This window comes from Anopheles stephensi, chromosome 3, assembly GCF_013141755.1.
Source record: "Anopheles stephensi strain Indian chromosome 3, UCI_ANSTEP_V1.0, whole genome shotgun sequence".
Classification (NCBI taxonomy): domain Eukaryota; kingdom Metazoa; phylum Arthropoda; class Insecta; order Diptera; family Culicidae; genus Anopheles; species Anopheles stephensi.
Window position 1 is genome coordinate 29,369,917 of NC_050203.1, and position 22,435 is coordinate 29,392,351.

General features: G+C 43.8%; 6 protein-coding genes across 6 annotated transcripts in view; 3 read left to right on the forward strand and 3 right to left on the reverse strand.

The window, feature by feature from the left end:
• LOC118509372 (location of vulva defective 1-like) overlaps window positions 1-5,497 on the forward strand; it is a 40,769-nt gene extending 35,272 nt beyond the window's left edge. Inside the window, exons 6-8 of the mRNA XM_036049913.1 lie at window positions 4,168-4,268; window positions 4,338-4,446; window positions 4,515-5,497. Coding sequence (XP_035905806.1) covers window positions 4,168-4,268; window positions 4,338-4,446; window positions 4,515-4,756 — 452 coding nt within the window. The 3' untranslated portion in view covers window positions 4,757-5,497. The remainder of the gene's footprint in view (window positions 1-4,167; window positions 4,269-4,337; window positions 4,447-4,514) is intronic.
• An 866-nt stretch (window positions 5,498-6,363) lies between these two features.
• LOC118509374 (C-type lectin 37Db-like) lies at window positions 6,364-7,197 on the forward strand. The gene is made up of 3 exons (XM_036049915.1): window positions 6,364-6,607; window positions 6,680-6,756; window positions 6,822-7,197. Exons 1-3 carry the CDS (start codon window positions 6,502-6,504, stop codon window positions 7,182-7,184), a joined length of 546 nt encoding a protein of 181 aa, XP_035905808.1. The 5' UTR covers window positions 6,364-6,501; the 3' UTR covers window positions 7,185-7,197.
• LOC118509375 lies at window positions 7,194-8,097 on the reverse strand. The gene is made up of 3 exons (XM_036049916.1): window positions 7,822-8,097; window positions 7,671-7,750; window positions 7,194-7,603 (listed from the first exon to the last, which is right to left on the reverse strand). The coding sequence occupies exons 1-3, from the start codon at window positions 7,913-7,915 to the stop codon at window positions 7,247-7,249; spliced, it is 531 nt and encodes a 176-aa protein (XP_035905809.1). The 5' UTR covers window positions 7,916-8,097; the 3' UTR covers window positions 7,194-7,246.
• Window positions 8,098-8,422: 325 nt separating this feature from the next.
• LOC118509376 (brahma-associated protein of 60 kDa-like) lies at window positions 8,423-10,468 on the forward strand. Its single transcript, XM_036049917.1, has 3 exons — window positions 8,423-8,657; window positions 8,769-8,953; window positions 9,022-10,468. Exons 1-3 carry the CDS (start codon window positions 8,532-8,534, stop codon window positions 10,217-10,219), a joined length of 1,509 nt encoding a protein of 502 aa, XP_035905810.1. The 5' UTR covers window positions 8,423-8,531; the 3' UTR covers window positions 10,220-10,468.
• A 1,994-nt stretch (window positions 10,469-12,462) lies between these two features.
• On the reverse strand, window positions 12,463-14,055 carry LOC118509377 (chitinase-3-like protein 1). The gene is made up of 2 exons (XM_036049918.1): window positions 13,926-14,055; window positions 12,463-13,851 (listed from the first exon to the last, which is right to left on the reverse strand). The coding sequence occupies exons 1-2, from the start codon at window positions 13,996-13,998 to the stop codon at window positions 12,512-12,514; spliced, it is 1,413 nt and encodes a 470-aa protein (XP_035905811.1). The 5' UTR covers window positions 13,999-14,055; the 3' UTR covers window positions 12,463-12,511.
• Window positions 14,056-17,432: 3,377 nt separating this feature from the next.
• Window positions 17,433-18,820, reverse strand: LOC118509378. Its single transcript, XM_036049919.1, has 2 exons — window positions 18,660-18,820; window positions 17,433-18,571 (listed from the first exon to the last, which is right to left on the reverse strand). Exons 1-2 carry the CDS (start codon window positions 18,666-18,668, stop codon window positions 18,077-18,079), a joined length of 504 nt encoding a protein of 167 aa, XP_035905812.1. The 5' UTR covers window positions 18,669-18,820; the 3' UTR covers window positions 17,433-18,076.
• Window positions 18,821-22,435: the final 3,615 nt, after the last annotated feature.

The following is a 22,435-nucleotide window of genomic DNA, read 5'->3' on the forward strand; positions in this document are numbered from 1 at the left end:
GTCCTCGTAACTCTCAATAGCTTAAGGTTTTTTCTACAGGTTATTCTTCTATCAATTCATTTGTTATAGACTTTTCTTCTATCTTTATTGTACATTGGGCGATTTTTAAGCTTAAATTTTGCAGCTGGTTTCAACACCAATGCTATCGAATTTTTGAAGTCAATATTTAACACCAAGATCATGACATCATGAAGATCATGATAAACTCAATATATTCATTGAGGCGGTTTGGTGGCCGATGACAAATAAGCGCCGGTCTTCCCACGACAGGGCCGAAGTTCAAACCCCATGCAAACCGGCTCACCGTACGAAGGACTTGACGATCAGGCAACGGGTAAAACCAAGTCACAATAGGCCAGAAATGGCAGGCCTGGACCTCTCGCGGTTATAGAACCGAAGAAGAAGTATGCTGACTGGTGTTGTTGCATCCTGAATAACAGGGAGTGCGTGATTTAAATATTTGTGATTTGACACTCTCTTCTGTTCGACAACTCTGTGGCAATTAGTAACTCCCTAGGAGTGATTTTCTGTGAATTGAATCTCAAAAGAGCATTTAAGCGATTTCCTACTAAAATTCAAATATATTTTTCAATTTAATTAAAACGGTCCGACAGTATTTTTGGGAACTTCAATTTAAAATTCAATAGGAAAGACGAAAGCTGTATTTTCGTCATGTTTTATTTAAGTCGTGTGAAATATTAAAGGAGATTATGAAGGAGAGAGTTTTGAATTTATGAAAGCATCCTTGATAGTTTCCCCCAAATCCAAGGAAATATTCAAAGAGATCACGACGATCTCACTTGCTGTTTGAACAAGTCTGTATGACAAGGGAACAAACAAAAGACTCTTAATACCCCAAAAAGTTGACCTTAAGCGCTGCTTCTCTTCACAGCAAACATACGGATGCGTGTACCGATGTGCCAAGCATCGAACGTGTGCCATCATCCAGATGGACCCCCCCGAAAAGTTCATCCTTCAATTTGGCACACGTAATATGCATGTGTAAGCCCGATGGTACCCGATGTGTAGTAAGTGGTTTCATCGACGACAACGACAAGCTACGCACAAGGTGCATGCCATTAGCGCTGGCTACCCAACCAGCAACATCAAAGATGCGTCGTCGCGTGAAAACCCGTGAAATAAATGTCAAGGCGTCACCGTACAATTAATCTCACATTAACCTCCCGAAAAAAAAAACTGCGCTGATGTTGCGGATGCGCTGGTGCCTATTGAACCTTGGTATTACTGAGGGACCAACGGAGCAAAACAGAAAAGCGACAGCTACATCTCATTCGGGTGTTTTGAGTACCGAGACGAAAACGGATCGGCGATCCGTACGTCCTACCGCACGGTTCCGTCTTCGCACGGGAATGTCAAAATTGAATTATCTCCATACTTGCGCCGCCATTACGCAATGGACAGTCGAGCAACTGGGCCCGGCACGGTGACGCTGTTTTCGTCCAATTCGACCAACTACAGCACCGCTTACATAAGCATGCGCCAGGCTTTTAATGGACCGAGATCACGAATCCAGCGCCGCTGAGCACCAAGCTCAGGGAAGTAGTCCCTGAGTGAGGTTCACGTGGGTATGCACGACACGGTATGATCGTCGGTAGAAAGGTTGAGAAATGCGATCATATTTCCATGAGGCTGATTCGTCCTCGAAGCTTAAGCACACCTTCGACTTGGGGGGACTGTTGGTCACTTTAGGTAGGTTCGTTTAGAATTTCCAGATCAAAAGTGGATAATAATGCACGACAATAAAGCGAATGGATTAGCTAGAGGATAGTTTATGACTATGAGATTCTTGATAGATTTGTGCAATGGTACTTGGAAATTAAATTGAATTTTGAATTGATCATCAGCAATGAAGACATAATCGATCATCCCAACCGCGAACGCTTCTACATTGTTTGCCGACTCTCACACAAGCGAAGCAACAACCAGAAGCTTGAAATCCCATCCGATCAGAGAAGAGCCATCGTGGTCAAACTCCTTTCACTTCAAGTAATAATATTCCTTTTAATATTTCACATTGTTAAACTGCTTTGGCTGCTTCAGTGCTTGAGAAACCTTGGCACGTTGTTCGCTCGCAAGAGCTACACCGTTTGTGGAAGGAATTTAATTAATGCACAGCCGCAAGCAGATCCTCCCGGTCGCAGCCAGCATCGAATGACCTTAACCTTAATGCACCTGTCCTGTGGCTGTCAGTTGCTGTACTGCTGCCTATCGGCTGCTACCAGCGTGCTTCAGGATAAATTCTTGTCCCGACCGACAAACGCTAATCGATCATGTCTAGCGCGTTCGGTATGGGTACCTTGTCATGATGCATCTAATTTGTGTCCGTTCGTGTTGAGTTGCAGCGCCACATACTCATCCCCCCCAAAGACACACTCCCCGTGTCAAGATAATGCCACTTTATCGGAATTCTATTCAAATGAATTCCTCCCCAAAACGGGTCCGTTTTGGCAAGATGGGGGATTTTTTTTTTGCCGACCGATGTATTCGTGTGATTTAGTTATTCAACTCGATAAGCAACGAACCACCTACCTTGGCCTTCTTAACGGCATCTTCAAAATATCGGTGGTATCGGTGGTTATCGGAGCACCGTCTGTGGGAAGGATAGTAATTTTTCTTGAATTAGCTGGTGAAAAAAGAGCGGAAAGAGTATAATTAGAAATGAGGAGCAATTAATACACTCAATGTATTGTGCAGCGGGAGGCTATTTCAGATAAAGCATTATCATTTCCTGCTCTTTCGAAATGGAGCGATGGGCACAGTGGACAAAAGTGCACATTAAAGTTAATCGCAGTCCGTCTCTAGCCAACGGCAGGAAATGGGTTCCAGAAATCAGCTCGAATGTTTAGCTGAATTCCATTAACTCTGATTATTTTAAATGTCTTTATTGGAAGCAAGCAAAATAGGCTGGATGGTATGAATTTATATAATTACCTGTTTAGTGTTTTTCATGTATCCTGAGGAAGTAAACTTGAAAATCAGAAACGATCTCACGGTAGTTCAAACAGAGTTTTTGATTTAAAATTTGAAGTTATATATCAAATAATTCAACAAGTCTGAACAAGCCTGTTTACGTTTCAAGAGATCTATAGAGTATAGTGGGGCGAAATGCGAAATTCTCCCATTGGGTGAATATTATGGTTAAGATTTGTTTTAAATTGTGTGCGAATGTGGGAATCGGTGTGTTAGAGCTTTTCATTCAATTATTGAAGGATGCATCTAATTATAAATCGAAGTAAATAAAAAAAATACAATTCTATGTATAAAAATTGCCTCTATACAATTCTATGTATAAAATAAAGTTAAACCTTCAAATTAAGTAACTCTTGGACGCTTTATAAATAAGCACTAGTATTCAAGGAACCATTCTTTCCCTAATATATATTAACGGATAATAATGTTATTCAAAATCGAGCATCTACCTAAAATTCGAGACATATTGCTTATTTTTATGTGTCCTAGGCTTACTCCCCTGTGAAGTGATTTCATTCAATAAGTTGATGTTTTTTGTGTTATTGATTTAACAACAGCCTATTATTTATCACAGGCTTTTTTAAACAAATGTAATGCCAAAATGGGGTGGTCCGGTGGTCGAGGCGACAGCGGCGCCGGTCTTCACACGACAGGACCGAGGTCCAAATCCGTAGGGCTGACTGCGAATAAAATCAAGTCACCGGAAGCCATAAATGGCCGAGATCTTTCGAGGTTGTACTGCCACCGAAGAAGAAGAAGAATGCCAAAATATTTTATAAAGGCTAAAGGCAGAATAAAGATTTTTTGTTCATTTAACAAATAATTCTAAACATCAACGACCTATGTGAGCAAAATGAGTATAAATTTATGATGCTCGTTACGTTGCATATGGTTAGGCTGTTCCTAAGGAATACAATTTTTATAACGAACAAGCATGAAGTATTTACTTTATTTTTCGTATTTTGGCGAAAGGTGCATGGGTTTAAGTCTTTTTTACACGTTTAGCAGCTAAAAAGACAATTATCCGATATGGAGTTCCTTAATTATAAAGTTTAAGCCTGATGCATCAGCTAATTTACCTTCTAATAGTTTTCTTCTTTTAGTATGCCTTATTTTGCTTGACTTTATACCAGAGGTTTTCAATTGTTCTGTTGTTTTTTACAACTAAATTCACAGATTGTCCGAATTGCGTTGAAGAATCTACTGCCCCACCACGATGGACTATGCCGTTGCTGAAGCTGGGAGAGAAGCGTTACTACCTCAGCATCTTCTTCAAGGTACGTATTAAATGCTAAGCAAGATGAATCTGGATTGAAGAATACTTATTTTTCTTTTCTTTCCCACAGGCTAACTGGTTCAAAGCGCTGCAGTACTGTCGGTTCCATGGAATGCAACTTGCCAGCATACAGACACAGGAAGAGAACGATCGGTTGGAGAAATACGTTAAAGATTATGGTGAGCTTAATATAAACAAAAACACTCTTAATCTTTTCGTGTTACTAACATTTCTTGTCCATTCACAGGTCTCGCAACGGAACACTTCTGGACCTCGGGTACCGATCTGGCCGAGGAGGGTAGCTTCTTCTGGGTGTCGAACGGACGACCGCTTTCCTTCACGAACTGGAACGCCGGTGAACCGAACAACTTCCGCTACGAAAACGGCGAGGAGGAACACTGTCTCGAGCTGTGGAACCGTGATGGCAAGGGGCTGAAGTGGAACGATACACCCTGCAGCTTCGAAACGTACTTCATCTGCGAGGTTTAAACAAACCCGGGACTGACTTTGTGTGCCTTTTCCACCCATATCCAGCTGCGAGAAGTAAACGGGGAAATGATCATACCGCCGGGTCTTTGTCGTTGAATCCTTCAAGTAATCTCTCATACTCAACCGCTATTGTTCGAATGGCTGGCCTCCCATTTCCGGGGCCCGGCCTTTTGCTGTATGTGTTCAAATGAAAGTGTGTCATTACAAAAAACCCCCGCGAGCAAGTGAGCCGATGTCTGATGGATGTTCGAATGACATTCCGGGGGATGATCGTCTTACTCGCTGCTAGCTTCTCACCTCGGTGTCGCTCCTCCTCTATACTCTATCGTGTAGTATTTATATAGCTGATATATACGAGCTCGATGCAATTATCACGAGGGCCGTACGGAACAAAGTGTAGTTTATTTAAGTAAGCTCTTGCACATTTTTCTTCCTTTCGGATCAAATTCGAGCGTTTTATACGCACTTTTATCATTCTTTTTTCCGATTTTGGCTTTTGCTAAGATTTGGTTTCTTCTTCTACTTGTTTCATCAACCTTGGATCATTTTTATCTCGCGATAGGTCTCCTTTGTCCTTTTGTCCCGTTTTTTCCCCACGGCATCGTGTTCGTTTAGACGTTTGTGTTTTTCGCTCTCCCTCACGTGTTTAAGTGTATGTACATAAGGTTTCGCATTACTGGCCAGAAATGTGTAGTGTAATTGATAAATAATAAAAAAAAACAACATATTTGCCAAATATAACACTCTAGAAGGTTGATTTATTTGATGAATTTGAAAGAAAATCAACTACAAGAGAGTCGATTCGCTCGAAGAGTACAATTTGATGAATTCCTAGTCCTAGCTTCTGCAAGTTTGTAACTGTTTTTTATCACTTTCAACTAATTGAACAAAATGTATGGAACATTGAACATTACATTGAATGTATTTTACATTGAACAAATGTAACAATTATTCACCAAATGAATTTCTTAGGACAGTTCTTTTGGGCTGTGTCGATCTAATGGCGATTTAAATAAAAACCCAAATTGCATACATTCAGGCGCTTGTACTTCAAATGCAACCCAACAGTGGGCTATGTAATTAAATTAGTTAAACAGCTAGAAAACCGGGTTTTTTTTAATTTTAAGACAAATTCCTGATACACCTGACCGTCACAACACAAAAAACAAATTCAGGCTCAATCGGAGGCATAGAATCGGAAATATAAGTAATTAAAATCCGGTGTTGGTATCCTGGTATACGGATGTCCCGAATCCGGTAAAATAAATAACTACATTGCATACATTCAGGCGTTTGCAGTTCAAAGTCTGTTGGGTTGAATGCAAATGATTAAATTTTATTAAACATCTAGAACGAGAGTTTTTTAACATTATTTCATCATGATTACTTTTTCGAAAATAAAAACTAATAAATTTGAAATCGATGTAATTCGTAAAATGAAAAATAAACTCTTCAATTTCAACCGTTCTTCTGTGAATGATTTTAACACTGTTCTTCGCTTTCTGAACTTCGGTAAGATTATTTTAATGATTCACAGACTACAGTATGGGGAATTCCCACTCTTATCATTTGGAAGCTGACCTGTAGTGAGCCTTCTCCGGGCGCTTCTTATCTCCGACACCATGCCATGCTTTGCAGGAGATTTTTACGCTCCGAGATCTCGTACACAGAAGTACACACTGTGCCAGTACAATTAACAGCTCTATTTATTTTGTGGCAGCTTCGTTATTTTTTTCGCAAAAGGAATGGCTTTTAAACAAATCGGTACAAAGAGTTCGTTCGTGTTATTTTTCCTGATTACCTGGCTGTCGGTAGCGAGTAGCAATATTTCTGGTGCAAATAATGTTGATGGTAAGAACCTAGAAAACTCGCTTTTATTCATTCATCGATTGTGATACAACCTCTTTCTATTGGCTTCTACAGACGTCCTTCGACAAAATGGGTGCCTTTGTCCGTGCAAGCCATCCGAGGAGAAAGAGTACTACATTCCCATCAGACGGGTATAGTTTTCGGAAAACAGTGTATGATGTGAGACATTTCAGCCAACTTTTTATCTCCTTCACAGACAAGTAATTGGTATGGGGCGGTTGCGTTTTGCAACAGTGTCGGAATGGAGATGGCCGAGGTGCTAAATGAGGACGAAGCTAGTGCGTTGCGTCAAGTGTTGCAGGAGGAAGAATCCGATCTCGATATGGAGTTCTTCTGGATTGGTGCAAATGATTTGGGCACACTGGGCACCCATCGTTGGGGACTTAGCGGACGTCCGGTGACGTACAGCAACTGGACAGAAGGTGAACCAAACCACGCTCTTTCCGACGATGGGCAGACGGAGCGATGTGTTGCCATTGCAAAGGATACGTTCGTGTGGAACGATTTCCAATGCACCGGACGTAAAAAATTCGTCTGTCAACAGTTTCGCGATGAATGAAGAGAATCATTAATTCGAAATCGGAAATTATAGTGTATTGCTGCGTTATGCTCTTAAGCTCACTAATATTCACAAATAAATTGTCTCGATTCATTATCACAAGGAGCCCGAATCCATCGCATAGTATCACCCTGTATGTAAACGCAAAACGGTTCCGAAAGCTGATTACCGGTCGGTGCTGATGCTGGGTTCCACTCCGGTTGATTCACCTCTTGGTCAGTTAAACCCCACCGAATACCACTTCCTGCAAGAGTGTTCGCTCCAATCCAGTACGGTATCTGACTGCGGGACTGTGACCGTAGGTTGCGTCGCGTTTGCTCCAAATGCAGCTGCAGCAGTCGTCGATCGTTTGCATCCTTTATCGTCACAATAGACATACCGATCGAATTACAGTACGCCACCGCATCAAACCAATTGAGCTGGAGTTTGGCGCAAGACAAGACCATGAAAAATGCTTCAAAGGTAACGATGTACTGATCTACATACCCTTTCACTTGACACGGTGTAAAGTTTTCCGCCACGGGGATTTCCGCATGGGCAAACGCAAAGCTTCTGAAGGATTATATCTGAAAGATCGTAGGCGTATTTTTATTCGTTTTCGCAATTTTTGATTACTTCACAAGTGTTTTCGTTTTACCGAGAGCTGATGGTGATGTGGAACAATTTGTAGCAATAATCAAGCTCAGTATAACAACTGTAGCTCCCAAGATGCTGGTCTTTCGGAACATCATGATGCACTTTTAATATCGATCAAAGCAATAACGACTGTTGATAGCAGTTTCTTAGCGAGGTACAAAGGTATGGGAAAGATTTCAATGGATTAAAGGTTAATTGTGCAGCATCTCGCCACTCTCTGAAGTGTTGACTGTGTAATGCGTGAAGCCAGAAAGTACAGAGAGTGAGTAATTAATTTCAAAATCTTTACCTCTTATCAATCCCCCTAGGGAATTCAATTTTGAAAATGGTAACGTTAGTTACGAATTTAATAGGCTTTTTTCAGACTAGAATGATTGATTTAAGTGTAATAAAATGTTCATTTTGCAAACAGGAGGTAATTTTGCTGATTTATAGCATATGCTATTTCACCACGGTAGTTGTTCAAGTACAATGCAAAACCAATCCAACGGTTCAATTTGAATTTCAAATGAATTTGAGTTATTTCTATCCGACCCGGCAGCCGGAGCTAACGTTCCCGCACCATCACCACAACACCTTCTGTCAAATGTGTCACAGCTGTCAAAAGTGTTTGATGTCGCTTTGGCTTGGCTTTGTTTTTTCCTGCACGAAGAAAACGATTGTAAAATAATACAAATTGTTTGATAATTCTACTCTGCAAAGCATTTCATCATGTCGCAACGGTTTCCGGCGGCTAACGTGAATGCTGGTCCGGGTTCGCAGCGTTATCCGGCGTCGCCGGGCCCAAACAATCAACCCCCGGTGATGCGTCCGTACGGACCGGGAAACAATTTTTCGGTAAGCTGCTTGTACTTGTACAGTAAAGTTTCCAAAATAGACAAAGTACAGTAGCTGAAGTTTACGAACAAAGTACGTGTTTATAACTCGTCTTTCTGTTTTTGATTTCAGCCGCGAGCATACACGCCACCACCCCAGATGGGAGGAGGCGGTGGACCAGCTCAGAATCAACATCAACGCCCGATGCAACCCGGCTTTCAGGGTGGAAGCATGAGGGGTTCGCCTATGTCTGGCTCTTCCGGGAGCAAGCGTAGTTCCGAAAGTCGCGCCGCTATGAATCAAGTTCAGCAGAAAAAGTAAGTGATTGAAATAAGATGATTCCAGAGGAGTTAATTGCTCATAATACCGGTCCCCCAATTTTCAGTGATTACTCGGTAAAAAAGAAGAAAAAGCTGGCCGATAAAATACTCCCGCAGAAAGTGCGCGATCTCGTACCCGAATCCCAAGCCTACATGGATTTGCTTGCGTTCGAGCGCAAGCTGGATGCCACCATAATGCGCAAACGGTTGGACATTCAGGAAGCGTTGAAGCGTCCGATGAAGCAGAAGCGCAAGCTACGCATCTTCATCTCCAACACGTTCTATCCTAGCAAGGACGGTAGCGAGGGTGACGCGAACCCGGACGGTTCCGTGGCATCGTGGGAGCTGCGCGTTGAGGGTCGCCTGCTGGAGGACAACAAATCGGACCCGACCAAGATAAAGCGTAAATTTTCCAGCTTCTTCAAATCGCTCGTCATCGAGCTGGACAAGGATCTGTACGGGCCGGACAATCATCTGGTCGAGTGGCACCGTACACACTCCACGCAGGAAACGGACGGGTTTCAGGTAAAGCGCCCTGGGGATCGGAACGTACGCTGCACCATCTTGCTGCTGCTCGACTACCAGCCGTTGCAGTTTAAGCTTGACCCGCGTCTTGCCCGTCTGCTCGGCGTGCACACACAAACGCGCCCGGTCATCATTTCCGCGCTGTGGCAGTACATCAAAACGCACAAGCTGCAGGACGCACACGAGCGGGAGTACATTGCGTGTGACAAATATTTGGAACAAATCTTCGGCTGTCCACGCATGAAGTTTGCGGAAATCCCGCAACGACTAAACCCGCTGCTGCACCCACCGGATCCGATCGTGATCAATCACGTGATTACGGTGGAGGGTGGGCTGGAGAACAAACAGACGGCCTGCTACGACATAGACGTCGAGGTGGACGACACGCTCAAGAACCAGATGAACACGTTCCTGCTCAGCACGGCGAGCCAGCAGGAAATACAGACGCTCGACGGTAAGATCCACGACACGGTCGAGACGATCAATCAGCTGAAAACGAATCGCGAGTTCTTCCTAAGCTTCGCCAAGGATCCGCAAACGTTCATACAGAAGTGGATCGTGTCGCAAACGCGCGACCTCAAGGCAATGACCGACATCGTCGGCAATCCGGAGGAAGAGCGGCGGGCCGAATTCTACCACCAGCCCTGGACACAGGAAGCGGTTTCGCGATACTTCTTCACCAAGGTAAACCAGAAACGGGCCGAACTGGAACAGGCGCTCGGCATTCGCAATTCATAACGCGATCGAGAAGTTCCAAGCAATCGGCAAGCCGCTACAATCGTATGCCCGTGATTTCCAAGTTTTGTATTGTCCTCCAATATTCAATTTTATTACTACACTAAGACGCGCTAACAGAGCCAGGCCAACACATCCGTGCTTGCGGAGGTGTCTCAACTAGCTGCAATCAGTTTGACGCTAATTTTACGAATCGCGCTCGTAATTTAATGAAAATAAATACTCTAGGAGTGTGTAACCATTCCGCAGATACGCGTGTTGGGCAGATATTGCCACGGTGAAAGAAAGTCGAAAAAGGTGGGACCTTCTGGTGCTTTTAGGTCCGAGTCGAGTAGTCGAGTATATCCAATCCAAGAGCTTGAAGAGCTTTAAAATGCACGGTTCTCTCGATGGATTTTTCGGATAGCATTTAAACAAAACCTCTCCGTTGATCATTGGCGGGCTAAGCAAAGGCTGGTTCTATAGGCTCCAAGCAGGAAGACGAACAAGAGCATATGCCCTAATGATTCCATAGGCAAATTACGTTATAACTCTGAATCCCTGATGAACGATTCCGGATCTCGATCGCCCGATTAAAAGAGACTGATTCCAGATTTGAGAGTCTTAACTGCATGTTTAGGAATTTGCTTCGCTGTACTAGGATCACGGACTCCTGATTAAAACTCGTATAATATCCCAGATCTCTGATTAAGATTTGGAAATTTCTGATCACAAAACCTGGGCTACTGGGCCCTATCCGCTTAGCGTTAGAGGCACTTCTATCCTGACGCTGTCAATATTTTCCAAAGGTGGACATTGAGGCTTGTACGGGATCAGGACTTAGAGAACCTTTGGCCATGGACGTCTCCAATGAATGGTCAGCACCGTTGCCCAGGTCTTTAAATAGCTACGGGTTATTGAATAAACGTTCCCCAACATGAGATCCGCCAGCTAAGATTTGACCTTGAATTTCTTCTTTAATCTGTTCTGTATCGTCTGAGTTGAATGCGCCACATCACATTTAATCCATGGCGAACCGAATAAAGTAGCTCGTGTGTGTGTGCTGCTTCCAATTGGAGCACATTTGGTTTGCACAGATGCTACAGGTACGGGAGCACTACACACCAACAATATTTATCCACCTTTGTGCAAAATTACACAGGAAGAGTAAAACATGCAGATGTTTCTTTGTTGATACAGATACATAGAAGCAGCAGGTTTAAGCTAGCTTTGAGGTTGTCTGGAGAGGTAAAATTGTTATGCCGTCGATTTAGAATAATTTTCAAAACAATTGAAGGTTGTGCTATGAAGTGAAACGAGAACTATTCCCAATGCGATGGTTTTGCTTTAGTATATCTCGAGACTACTAGATTCACATGTTTGAGTGCGATGAATAACACCATCTATTGCCATATTCATTCAGCGATTTCTTCTCCTTAATCGACTAGAAGCGGCGTTCCAAGACCTTTTTTATTTTGCTTCCGGCCAAATCACTGGACATATATTGAGTTAGAATTCACCAGCTGAACCACCTTCTTACGCCACCTTCTTTCTATTCAACTTTCTTGGAACGAGTCGAAAATTTTAGCGTTTCATGCGCAATTGACCTTCTAAAATCTTACGAATCGTTTCGAGTGATTAACTTATGTCATAAGCTATATAAACCAAATAATGGTTTTACTATCGTTTTGATCTTCTTAACACGTTCATTGCTTGAAGACGTGGATGTTCGTGCTGGGACAAATCTTTGAAGACTTCTCTTCCATCTGCAAATGTTTTATACTGGAGTTTTTGATGAGCGTACCATTGAATCTTGAAGCATTAATAAACTCCCTTCAAAACGAAGAATTTTGGACAAATTCTTTGCTCCATTTGTTTTTCTAGATAATGAACATCGTCAAGGACACTGAATAAAGATGGTTGCAACTGCATGTCAAATACATAGCAATTGGCTGGTAAGGTAAAAAATATGCATAACAATGGATGACTATAATGTTAACAACCTAGAGTAGAAAAATATGATAAACATATGAGATTTGCTTTTCATTTGACCCATTTATGGTGCTTTTGTAATAAAGTTTACAACAAAAGTAGTTAATATACCAAAGCTGAAGAGTATGAACATGAAAGACCAGGCGTCTCCATAAAGAACGTTTGGAGAAGAGATTTCTAAGTTTGAGGAAACATTCCCAATTTCAACTCTGATCAGGAGTGTGATTGATTTTAACGCTACCCTTAAAATAACTCGTTAAAGACATGTATTTACAGTTAACGAACAAATTGAAATATCCTTTATTGCATCGCCCTAGCAGCATCTTAGCATCTAACATTGTAGGGCCAATCGCAGGTCACGTAGTCCTCGTTAAAGTACAGACCCGTCGGACAGTTGAAGGAATACTTATACCCGGAGTAGCACCGGTAGTACTTGTTGCAGTCATACGGATCTCGGAAGTATCCGTCCCGGGTGCAAACGAACGAACCAGAGCCGGAAGCGGCCGCTTTGGTCGTAGTGGTCGGAGCCCTCGTTGTCGGTGCAGCAGTCGCGCGCGTGGTAGTGGTAGCGGGCGCGGGACCATTATTGTTCACGCACCGGTTCAGGGTGCTCAGCAGCGTAAACTTGGGACCGCAAATGCCCCGGAAGTCATCCTGCTCAATCGACCACACCATGCCTCCGCCGAGTCCGTACTTCGCGATCACGTTGCACTTCTGGTTGACGACATCCACACTGTCGTAGCTGACCCACTCACCGTTGCCGGAAGCGTACGCCGCAATCTGGGCCGAGTCGAAATACTTTCGCGGGAATGCAGCTTCACATATTTCGTTGTATCCCAGCGAGCCGGCCTCTTGCGTGTATCGGCCAGGAGAGCCAACGCCGCTGACAGGCGCACCAACGCCATCGAAGCTCGGGTTGGACAGCCTGAACGTGCGACCGTACAGCGGAATGCCCAAGGTGAGCTTGCTGGCCGGAGCACCCCGGCTCAGCCAGTACTTCACCACAGCTTCCACGTTGAGCTGTTGCTTGTAACTCGAGTCATCGATCGAGGACGGTCCTTGATTGATCGGGGCCTGATGTCTGGTCACGCCATAGTTGCCATGCATATCGTACGTCATCAGGTTAATGTAGTTGACGATGCCCGAGATAGCCGAAATGTCGTACGCCTCGTTGGCCGCTGACTCGGAAGCCGCCACCGCAATCGTTAGCAGATAGTTGTACGGTGCGAACGCGTTCGCCAGCTCCCGGAGAAACAGCACAAAGTTCGACTTGTCCTCGGGTCTCGGATACTCCCAGTCAATGTCCATACCGTCGAATCGATGCTGCTGCAGGAACGAGACTGCGTTTCTCGCGAAGGTAGCACGCAGCTGAGGATTGGCGGCCACCGTCTTGAAGTTGGCAGTACCGGCGTTCCAGCCACCAATCGCGGCAATCGTCTTCAGGGCCGGGTTTCGCTGCTTCAGCTCGTAGAACTTGCCGATTGCGTTAAGCCCGGACGGGAGGGCGAGATAGTCGTCCGTAATGCTGATCGAACCGTCCGGCTTGATGTCGAAGAAGGCGTAGTTGAGCTGGGTGCACAGGAACGGATCAATGTCCTCGGTGGCGAACTTTCCATTGCCCTGGCGATAGGTGGCCCACGTACCGTAGTAACAGACAACTTCCTCTGAAAGGTGGCAAAGGGCAGTTGGGTGGTCAGTTGGGAGTCTTCGAGAGGAGAACCAGGGCGAAAATACTTACTGCTTTCAACCGCTGCCATGAGCGAACAGACGGCCACGAGTACCACGCTCCAGAGCGATATGGAGTGAACCATTTTGACAGAGCTTGAACACCAACCCAACCCGATGTAGAGGCACCTTCGCGGTGTCGATGGCGCTTTTGGTAATGATGAACGAACTGTAAGCTTCTTTTATACGTTGCCAAAAAACTGAGAAGATGCAGCAACTGAAGCACACACATGAGTGCCAGCTGTACAAACGATCCGTGTGTCAAATGTAGGCAACATTGGTGGGCATCTCTGTACACTGCGCGACAGTTGGGGTGTGTAGAAAGCGAAACAGATGGGTTGAATATGGCAATCGATGGTGTGGTTCATTGTACTCAAACTTTCAACAATTGCTCTCAAGAAGAATATCTCAGTCAAAGGCATTCTAACCACTATTTGAAAACAAGTCTTGGTCATATGATAGCAGTGAGTAGTGATATATGCCTCTGGATTTTAAGATATGTATAAGGTACTATTTTTAGGTTATAAGCTTTATAAGTTTTGAAAATACTTTATTAAGTTGTATTAAGCTAATTATTGGATTGCAGTATTTGCCACAAGGACTGCACAATTTACCGCTCAGACTTAAGTTAAGCCTAACCATAACCCCAAAACCCCTAGAATTTGGGACAAGAGTCTTAGGAATCATAGTAATAATGCATTTCATAATAAGTCATCAAATCGTTGCTTGATGGCCTCAACAGTAAAACATATTTCAGCCCAAAACTGAATCAACAGAAAAATATCTGCAACACAAGCTGCATTCGTAGGTCCATCTGAATATTTCAGAGTGATTTGGCTATAATGTTGACACACATTTTATTGATCAGCATCTGTTTAAACCGCAAGTGTTCCTAATCGGGGATACTGCATGTGTAGCGCGCTACTTGGTTGGCAATGGATGAGATGATATGAGGTGGTACATTAGTTGCCAGCCAGACAAACCTGGACCAACGCGCTTAATCACGTGTGTTTTTCAAGGTTCTGTTAAAATTTTAAGATAATGGTAAACAGTGACCTCATTATTTTTAAATGCCATCCAATATTTGCTAATGCGTTCAACGATGGTTGGGCAGATTCGACATTTGGAGGACGTGCAAATTTGAGACAGAATTTGGCTCGACTTTTGGAAATATTGGACGAACAAGTACAAGGCGTCATCTATGCTTATAAGGACTAGGATAACAGGAGAAGAAGCCTAGGATGATTGTTCTGTGTTGGTCTTCACAATGCTTCATCTCGATTATCACGGATAGATATAATGCACCAGTTCAGGACTAGCACAAACCTTCAAACGATTAGTCCTTGAGGTCGAGTGAGAGTTCCTTAAAGGTTCGTCAAAGTCTCGTATGGACTAAAAGAATCTTATCAATTTTAAGAGAATAATTTAACTTTATCAGAAAAAAATCGTAAATTTGGCAATGAAATGCCTCTCCTGCCCAAATTAGTCCAGAAATTCTCGATCCGGGAGACCTGGTGCACGTTAAGAGTTTAGATATGCTTGAGCATCACAAGAATACCCAACCGGTGCATTTCTTCCAACACTTGCTTCGAGTAGAAGGATGTAGCTTAATCCGGCCCACGTTGCTGTTTTTTTCCCTCAAAACTCTCTGACCCGTTTATCAGCAAATCGGGGGAGCGTCTTGAGTCCTTTGTTGTTTTCTCTTTTCATCTTTCCGACTGCATCAGATCCCCAACCCCCAAATGGTTGTCTGTTGTACGCCGATGATGTTAAGTTTTATCTTCAATCCTACGCCGATGCTTTTGCAGACTGGTTCATCTCGAACGGTACGTAATCCACCTTTGCATATCCCTTTGCCTCGTACGCGGTTTTCCCAGGGCGATCCTTCGGTTGCTTCGGACGGCCAGAACCATGCTTCCATTCGATGGAATCGCTTTTCTGCAACAGGGCTAGAATCTTTAAAAAATTGCCCGATCATATCCGACCGACACGAAGACACGATTTAAGCGCGGATTGAGCAGTTGGTACACACAAACCACTCTTCTTGCCCTTGCTACCGTGAACAAATCGGAGAAACTATAAACTGATATCTTATTACTGCTCGACTTAGTGTTTTTAGCAATTCTCATGCCGATACAGTACACAGGAACACAAGGTATTTTCTCCTTGTTTTATGCCTTATCCCGGGCATGCTTGGTTTAAATTTTTTTTTTATTCATAAAGAACGGGCTGGCCGTATTGGTGCTTGGTTTCAATTAGTATTGTTAAATAGAACAGATGGCAAGCAAGATGGATCAGCATTGCCGCTAAAGGGAAGACAAATGATTGGAAATTATAATAGTTAAGAGTTTGTCTCCAACTTACAGATAGAAATGAGGAAATGCATGCAGAATATCGATGAGCCATTTTGTTCGCGCCTATTGATAGGCAACCCGAAATGCATGCGCTAAACGATTCCCACTATGATCAGTAAAGCAACTGGTACAGCTCATGGAACAGAACGTACGTTCTATCTAGCATATGATTGAAAAAGGCTTATTAGCTCTTTGCTTTTTAACACGTTCTTTACTCTTAAAAAAATACTCATATACAGCTCGAACGAAGACATCCATGTGGTCTGTCTGTTGATGTATTAACGAAGGAGGATTTTAATGGCTGGGACGTGAACGTTGAGCTTAACGCTGTTGCGAGGCACGTCGCTACGTCCATTGCGCGTGCGCCAAACAGACCAACGCAACGAACCTTAGTTAGGGCAACGGAAAGGTGTTCAACAGAACCACCTTCTGCACCAAATTCAGGTCCCTCGCGCGATGAAACCCCAGTGATCCCAAGTTAGGACTTATATTGTTGGAGAACAAAATTCCAAGAATCCGAAGCCTCTCTTCCGTCCGAAGCCATGGGACTCCGATGCTCGTGGTTGGTGCGGTGCATCCAACTTTGATCACGATGGATTTCTCGACGTTAAGACGGGTACCGGAGATGATTCCAAACGCCTCGAAAGCTTCTCGCACCCGCCTGATTTTTAGCGACGAGCTAGTCATCACGGAGATGTCGTCATTGACCAAGTCATCCTGGTTGCAACATATGCCTTCTAATCTCGTGATGAGGGAACGACGAACGCCGGATGGGAAAAGAGGGTGAAAAGATCCACAAGCCCAGCATTGAAGCCCAAGGAAACAATGTTGTTAAATAAGAATATGCTATCGATACGATCGAAAGCGTTTTCAAGGTCGAACGAGACCACACTCGCGTTTCATCTTCAAACTAACCACCCGCTCCTTATTTGCATCTTTGCGGAAAGCAAAAATTAGGGAGATGTTTAGCATCTATCATACAGATGCTGAATTTATGACAACGAACTAATTAATTCCTCAGAATGATATACATTCTCTTATGCCAGATGACCCTTAGGATAATGGAGACGCCTGGTAGTTCACGATGCATGGTGATTGATAAGAAGACATAAGAACCCACCTTAAAGAAAGGACATAAAACGAGCAAAGATTACGCAAAATGTTGATTTATTTTATTTTAATCACATTTATTTACTCTCTAAGCTTATATTTACATTTCTGTACCTTTTAACGACGTTATCCAGCTATTAAAGAGCTACAACACTTCATACAATTTACCGCATTATCAACTGGAACTAGTGAATGTATAAACTACAACCTGATAGGATGCTTTCATTTTACTACGACTTCGTAGTCGCATATTTTCCTCCTCGCACTTAAATGCTACTACTACATCATGCAAAGACAAACCTAAATCTGACACGGGCCGGCTACCGGCGAACGATGTGTTTACACTGCGCCAACCGTCCAAAAATTCGCACCTTGATGCGATTTTCGCGCCAGCCCCGTTTAGCCACACACACAAACACACACACGCTTAGAACAGGCAACAATGTTCTTAGCGCTGAAATAAAGCTACCCTTTTTGATGGGCTAGCTTCCGTACCGTAGAACCATAAACAGCTCTATTAAAAACCTTACTTGTTTATTACACTCACAGAGCGTGTTCGCACGACTCGCGGGGTTTACTTGCGAAAAGATGCGGCAAAGGGGAACAGGAAGGGGATGGTCAGGCTGTGGATGAGTAATTTACAGATGAACACACTAGAGCTAATGCACAAACACGACGACTGGGTGTGTTTGGAAGGTTGTTACTGCGAAGGTGCAACATTGACACCCCCGGTCAGCGTTCTCACTCGTCGCCGTTCCGTGTACTGGGATTTGTATCGAAACACTGGCCGAAAGAGATGCGTTTCGGCAGTCTCCAGGTCGGATGGACCGTCATCGATTGCATCGCCTTGTGCTTCCGGATGTTCCGGCTGGACCACTGCCGACTCGCGCTTCTGTCGCAGCTGTTCTGTATGAGCCGAATGTGCTACCTCGTGGTGTACCGGGGCCTGATCGCTCGCATCATCATCCTCATCCTCTTCGTCCGTGTCCGGCACGGTTGCTTCCTCACTGTCGACGGGATGCTCATCGCAATCATCTTCCTCGTAATGAGAGTGGCCCGCTTTCACCGACTCCTCGTACCGTCGATCGTCCTCGATCATCTCCGCAATGCTTTCCTCATCCCAAACATCCATACACTCGATGGCATAGCTGCTGCAGACCGTTCCGAACAGCAGCACGGCAAGAACGACCGACACCTAGGAGTACAGAACAGTCAGCACACACGCTAAGTCATACAATCACTTGCATTAAATCACAACTCGCCAACCCCGGTACAATACTTACAAGCTTCATTTTAATTTTTCCTCCCCACAATCTGATAATACAATTCTGGCTCAAATTTACCACACTTCCACGAACGCAAATGACACGCTTCAGCAGTAAAGATATCACGCTCGCGAAACACAGTCTACACCGGTTCACTCTTCACACCGTTCTGCTGGTCGGCGATTGATAAACGCGGCCATTTATATGAGCCGTTCGTCCGTTGCTAATTGAGACACACCGATACCCGGTACTCACCGTTGGGTGCAAGCAACGCAAATACAGCCCTATCGCCCTACACCACCGAAGCTCGGACGTCTCAATCCATGACGTGCGAGCGATACCTCGGGATCGGTGAGGCGCTCACACGCCTCGCTACGTCCATAGGAGAGTAAACATTACCGCGATAAAGCCGCACACAACGATCGATTGACGGTACGATTCCGTACTGGCCGGAACTGGTTTGCGGTGACAGTAGTGAACCATTCGCCACCGGACCACGAGCAGCGCCATTGCAGTCACACTGAAGATGTTGAGCTTGGGCGGTGTGCGAAAGCGGTTGGCATAGGTCAGGCTCATTTAGAGGCTTTTTTTCTGCTGGACGGTGACCGATGGTAATGAACGATTTGCGCACTCGCGCGCTTTTGTAGGATGCGTTTCGTGTTTGCCAACGCAATTGAGGCGTTCTGAGTAATGCACGGGGGTTGGCTTTCTGAAGAAACTTTAATCATTAAAAGCGACAAACTGTGATTAAATTTGTTCCGGGGGATGAACGGCATTTGGGTTGGTCATATGGTAAATATGCATACCCGTCTGTTTGCAGTATGCACTGGGCATGCAGTTAGTATAATGACGCTCTGCGCTGTTGACTTGGAGCGAGTTAACTTTACTCTAATTCGAAGAATGAAACTAAATGAAGTGAATCAAGACAGGATTTAGGAATGATAGTGCGAACCCCTGTCGGGACCCGGAAGAATTTTATTATTTAAATCAATTGTCAGGAGAAAAAGCTAAAGTTGGAGTCTGCTGAAGTTGAAGATGTGAAAATGCCATCAACCAGAAATACGAACATGAACAGCGTCATAAATCAGCTGTCTTCTGTGGGCGAAAACATGGGAAACGACTTGGGTACTGTATTTCGAGCGGTCTGCACGGTCTACTCTATCATACGATACAGCTTAAAGAGGGCTAATAAGAAGGAAAAGGATAGGACATAACATAGGCCCATGCATACAATCTAGAGATAAGCAAATTTTTCTGGAAAATTAAGCGGCCACTCTAGGTATCGTCTAGATTAAGCAGCTCAAAAAGTTGAAGACCAGACTGGGTTTGTACGAGGTACAACAAACCTGGTGAAAGTTTTCTGCACCCGTTAGATAAGATTCATATCGGTTCTAGCCGTAGGAGACCAGATCAGTGAGCGGTACTCAAAAAAAAAAAAAAAACGATCAGCAAACAGATCTATATTTCAAAACGATGGTGGATCGGAAAAATCTCGAGCAATAAATTAAAAGACACCAAGCATTTTCCAAGCCCTGACCAACCATTTAGATTATGTGAAGCATTAGAGGAAGATCACTTTTAGCCATACTCCTGAGTCCCTAACAAGCAATTCACAATTGATCAGGACCAGATCCAGGAGCTTTGGGAGAATGCTTAAACGCCATGCTACTGTCCCATGACTGTTTGCCGAACATGTCAGGACTGTTTGCTCCCCTATTACTTCCAACATGCTCAATTTTGTTTGCACCCGTGACGTGACTTGACAAGCGCAAGAATCGACCCTCTACATTCCTACCCTTTCTTCTTTTCGTTCTCCATCTACCTTAGCTTACCCATTCCCACCAAATGGGTTATTCCCCCCCCCCCCCCCCCCATTGCCATTTTTTTTTTCAAAAGATGTCAATCTTTTCCAAAAACTCGGCACACATCATATCCATGCATCTGGCGTTGAATAGTCGAGTCAGCTCACTTTCCTTATCGCTATCACCACCGATCGGTACTGTGGCGCCTTATCGATGACCGATGACCCATTCTGCACCAAACACACATTTTCACCCAAACAACCACTTTCACACTGCTCGAAGATCATGCCCGATTTGGCACACTCAAATGTGTGTTGTTCTACGTAGCATTGATTCATGGTAAAACATGGACAAGATTAGGGATGGTCCGGTCATTCCTTCTTCCGAAAAAAACCCTCTCGTTTCTTTTAATCTTCTTGGCTGACCGAAAAACCAAAATGAGCCATACATTAAATCGTATTTATCTATATCTCTGCAATGAGTAATTCCATGTCGATGAAATATATTCTAGTGAACGCAAAAAGGTTGACGGTTTATGCTTCGAGATCTATTTGGAATCAGCTGTTGCAATAAAATTTGTTGTCTTAGAAGATACTATATGACCAGCTGGTTTTAAATGTATTTTAAAACGTCAATAAATTTTTGAAATGCCTAATGTTTTCGCCCATAAATTATCGATAAAGCTTTTTCTATTTAAAAAATTTAAACCATAAAGCCAAGGCTAAGTATGGGTACTATAAAAAAATCCTATAGACTGTTCTGTATTCAATACTTTAACGGATATGTAATTTAACAAAAAAAAAAACACTTGCTACACAATTTTTCATAGTATGTGATAACGATTTGTCTGTTTTAAAGCTAAAAAATTAATAAGCCATTCAAATAAACGTATCATCAGCTATTAGAATATTGATCCTAAAAATCATCGCTTCACAGTAAAGCAGGGGTAACACAAAAATGAACTGAGTGTGGCTTGGGTATTGATTTGGCCATTGAAGCAGAAAACCCACAGCAAAATTGCCAAACATTTTGAAATTCTACACACCATGAAACAAAAAAAAAACATCGTCTCATGTAGTGCGCGTGAGTGGACAAGTGGTCCTGCAACCTCAACTCATCGAGGCCTATGATGAACGACTAGCTGAGCTTAACAGTCAACCGCTGGTATGAGCAATGTAGCACCACCTCGGTCCGCATTGCATACGGATTGATTCACGCTGCGCCTCGCCTCTGGATAAGACCCTTGATGCATGCAGTGTGTACTAACACAAAGTTAGGATAAGGCTTACTTGTGATAAGCCGGCCAAAGCTGCCGGTCGACACGTGTCAGCCAAAAAAAAAATCACATGCAAGAAAAAAAGATTCTTGAAAAAAACCGAACCAACGTTTAACGGCAAGGTTCAAATGGGACCGAACTAAATAGCTAAACAAACGCGCGCTCAGCCAAACGCGCGCCTGCCGGACATAAACAATTCCAAATTTGCCCACATTTTCGTGAACCGGTTGAACGAAACCCTGCTCACAGCATGCAAATCAAGGTGAGAATTTTGGGTGGCAGATGTCTGGATATGTTTGTGTGTCCACGACCCACCGGGTGTTTTGTTGACACCGGTCAAATACCCCACCCGCCGGGGAAAAAAGATGTCGGTAGGTTTAAAAATACTTCCATTAACGCTGTGATAACGTAGCAGTACAATGCTGCACAACCGAAAGCTGCTAAGCGAAGCGAACAATTTAACACCATGGCGCAGAAATTTGGGACAGATGGAATTCGGGAAGGAATTTCATTAATACCACTTTACAATTAAAATGATTCGCATCGCTTCTTATTATATCTTATTAGCTAACAAATTAAAGTACTAATTCCTGCTTCTCATCACGTGCAGCGCACGCAACTAGCAGTACGCCATGGTGCAAACATTAAACTAACTGCCTTCGCTGGAATGGCGCCTGACCACTGCACATCCAAACACTATCAATCGACCGGGTGGA

Coding starts and splice junctions, on each gene's coding strand:
- LOC118509374 (XM_036049915.1), top strand. CDS start 6,502: ATGGCTTTTAAACAAATCGGTACAAAGAGTTCGTTCGTGTTATTTTTC. Junction 6,608..6,679: donor TGGTGCAAATAATGTTGATG/GTAAGAACCTAG, acceptor TGGCTTCTACAG/ACGTCCTTCGACAAAATGGG. Junction 6,757..6,821: donor ACTACATTCCCATCAGACGG/GTATAGTTTTCG, acceptor TCTCCTTCACAG/ACAAGTAATTGGTATGGGGC.
- LOC118509375 (XM_036049916.1), bottom strand. CDS start 7,915: ATGATGTTCCGAAAGACCAGCATCTTGGGAGCTACAGTTGTTATACTG. Junction 7,751..7,821: donor CACATCACCATCAGCTCTCG/GTAAAACGAAAA, acceptor ACGATCTTTCAG/ATATAATCCTTCAGAAGCTT. Junction 7,604..7,670: donor ACACCGTGTCAAGTGAAAGG/GTATGTAGATCA, acceptor GCCAAACTCCAG/CTCAATTGGTTTGATGCGGT.
- LOC118509376 (XM_036049917.1), top strand. CDS start 8,532: ATGTCGCAACGGTTTCCGGCGGCTAACGTGAATGCTGGTCCGGGTTCG. Junction 8,658..8,768: donor GACCGGGAAACAATTTTTCG/GTAAGCTGCTTG, acceptor TTTTGATTTCAG/CCGCGAGCATACACGCCACC. Junction 8,954..9,021: donor AATCAAGTTCAGCAGAAAAA/GTAAGTGATTGA, acceptor CCCAATTTTCAG/TGATTACTCGGTAAAAAAGA.
- LOC118509377 (XM_036049918.1), bottom strand. CDS start 13,998: ATGGTTCACTCCATATCGCTCTGGAGCGTGGTACTCGTGGCCGTCTGT. Junction 13,852..13,925: donor CATGGCAGCGGTTGAAAGCA/GTAAGTATTTTC, acceptor GCCACCTTTCAG/AGGAAGTTGTCTGTTACTAC.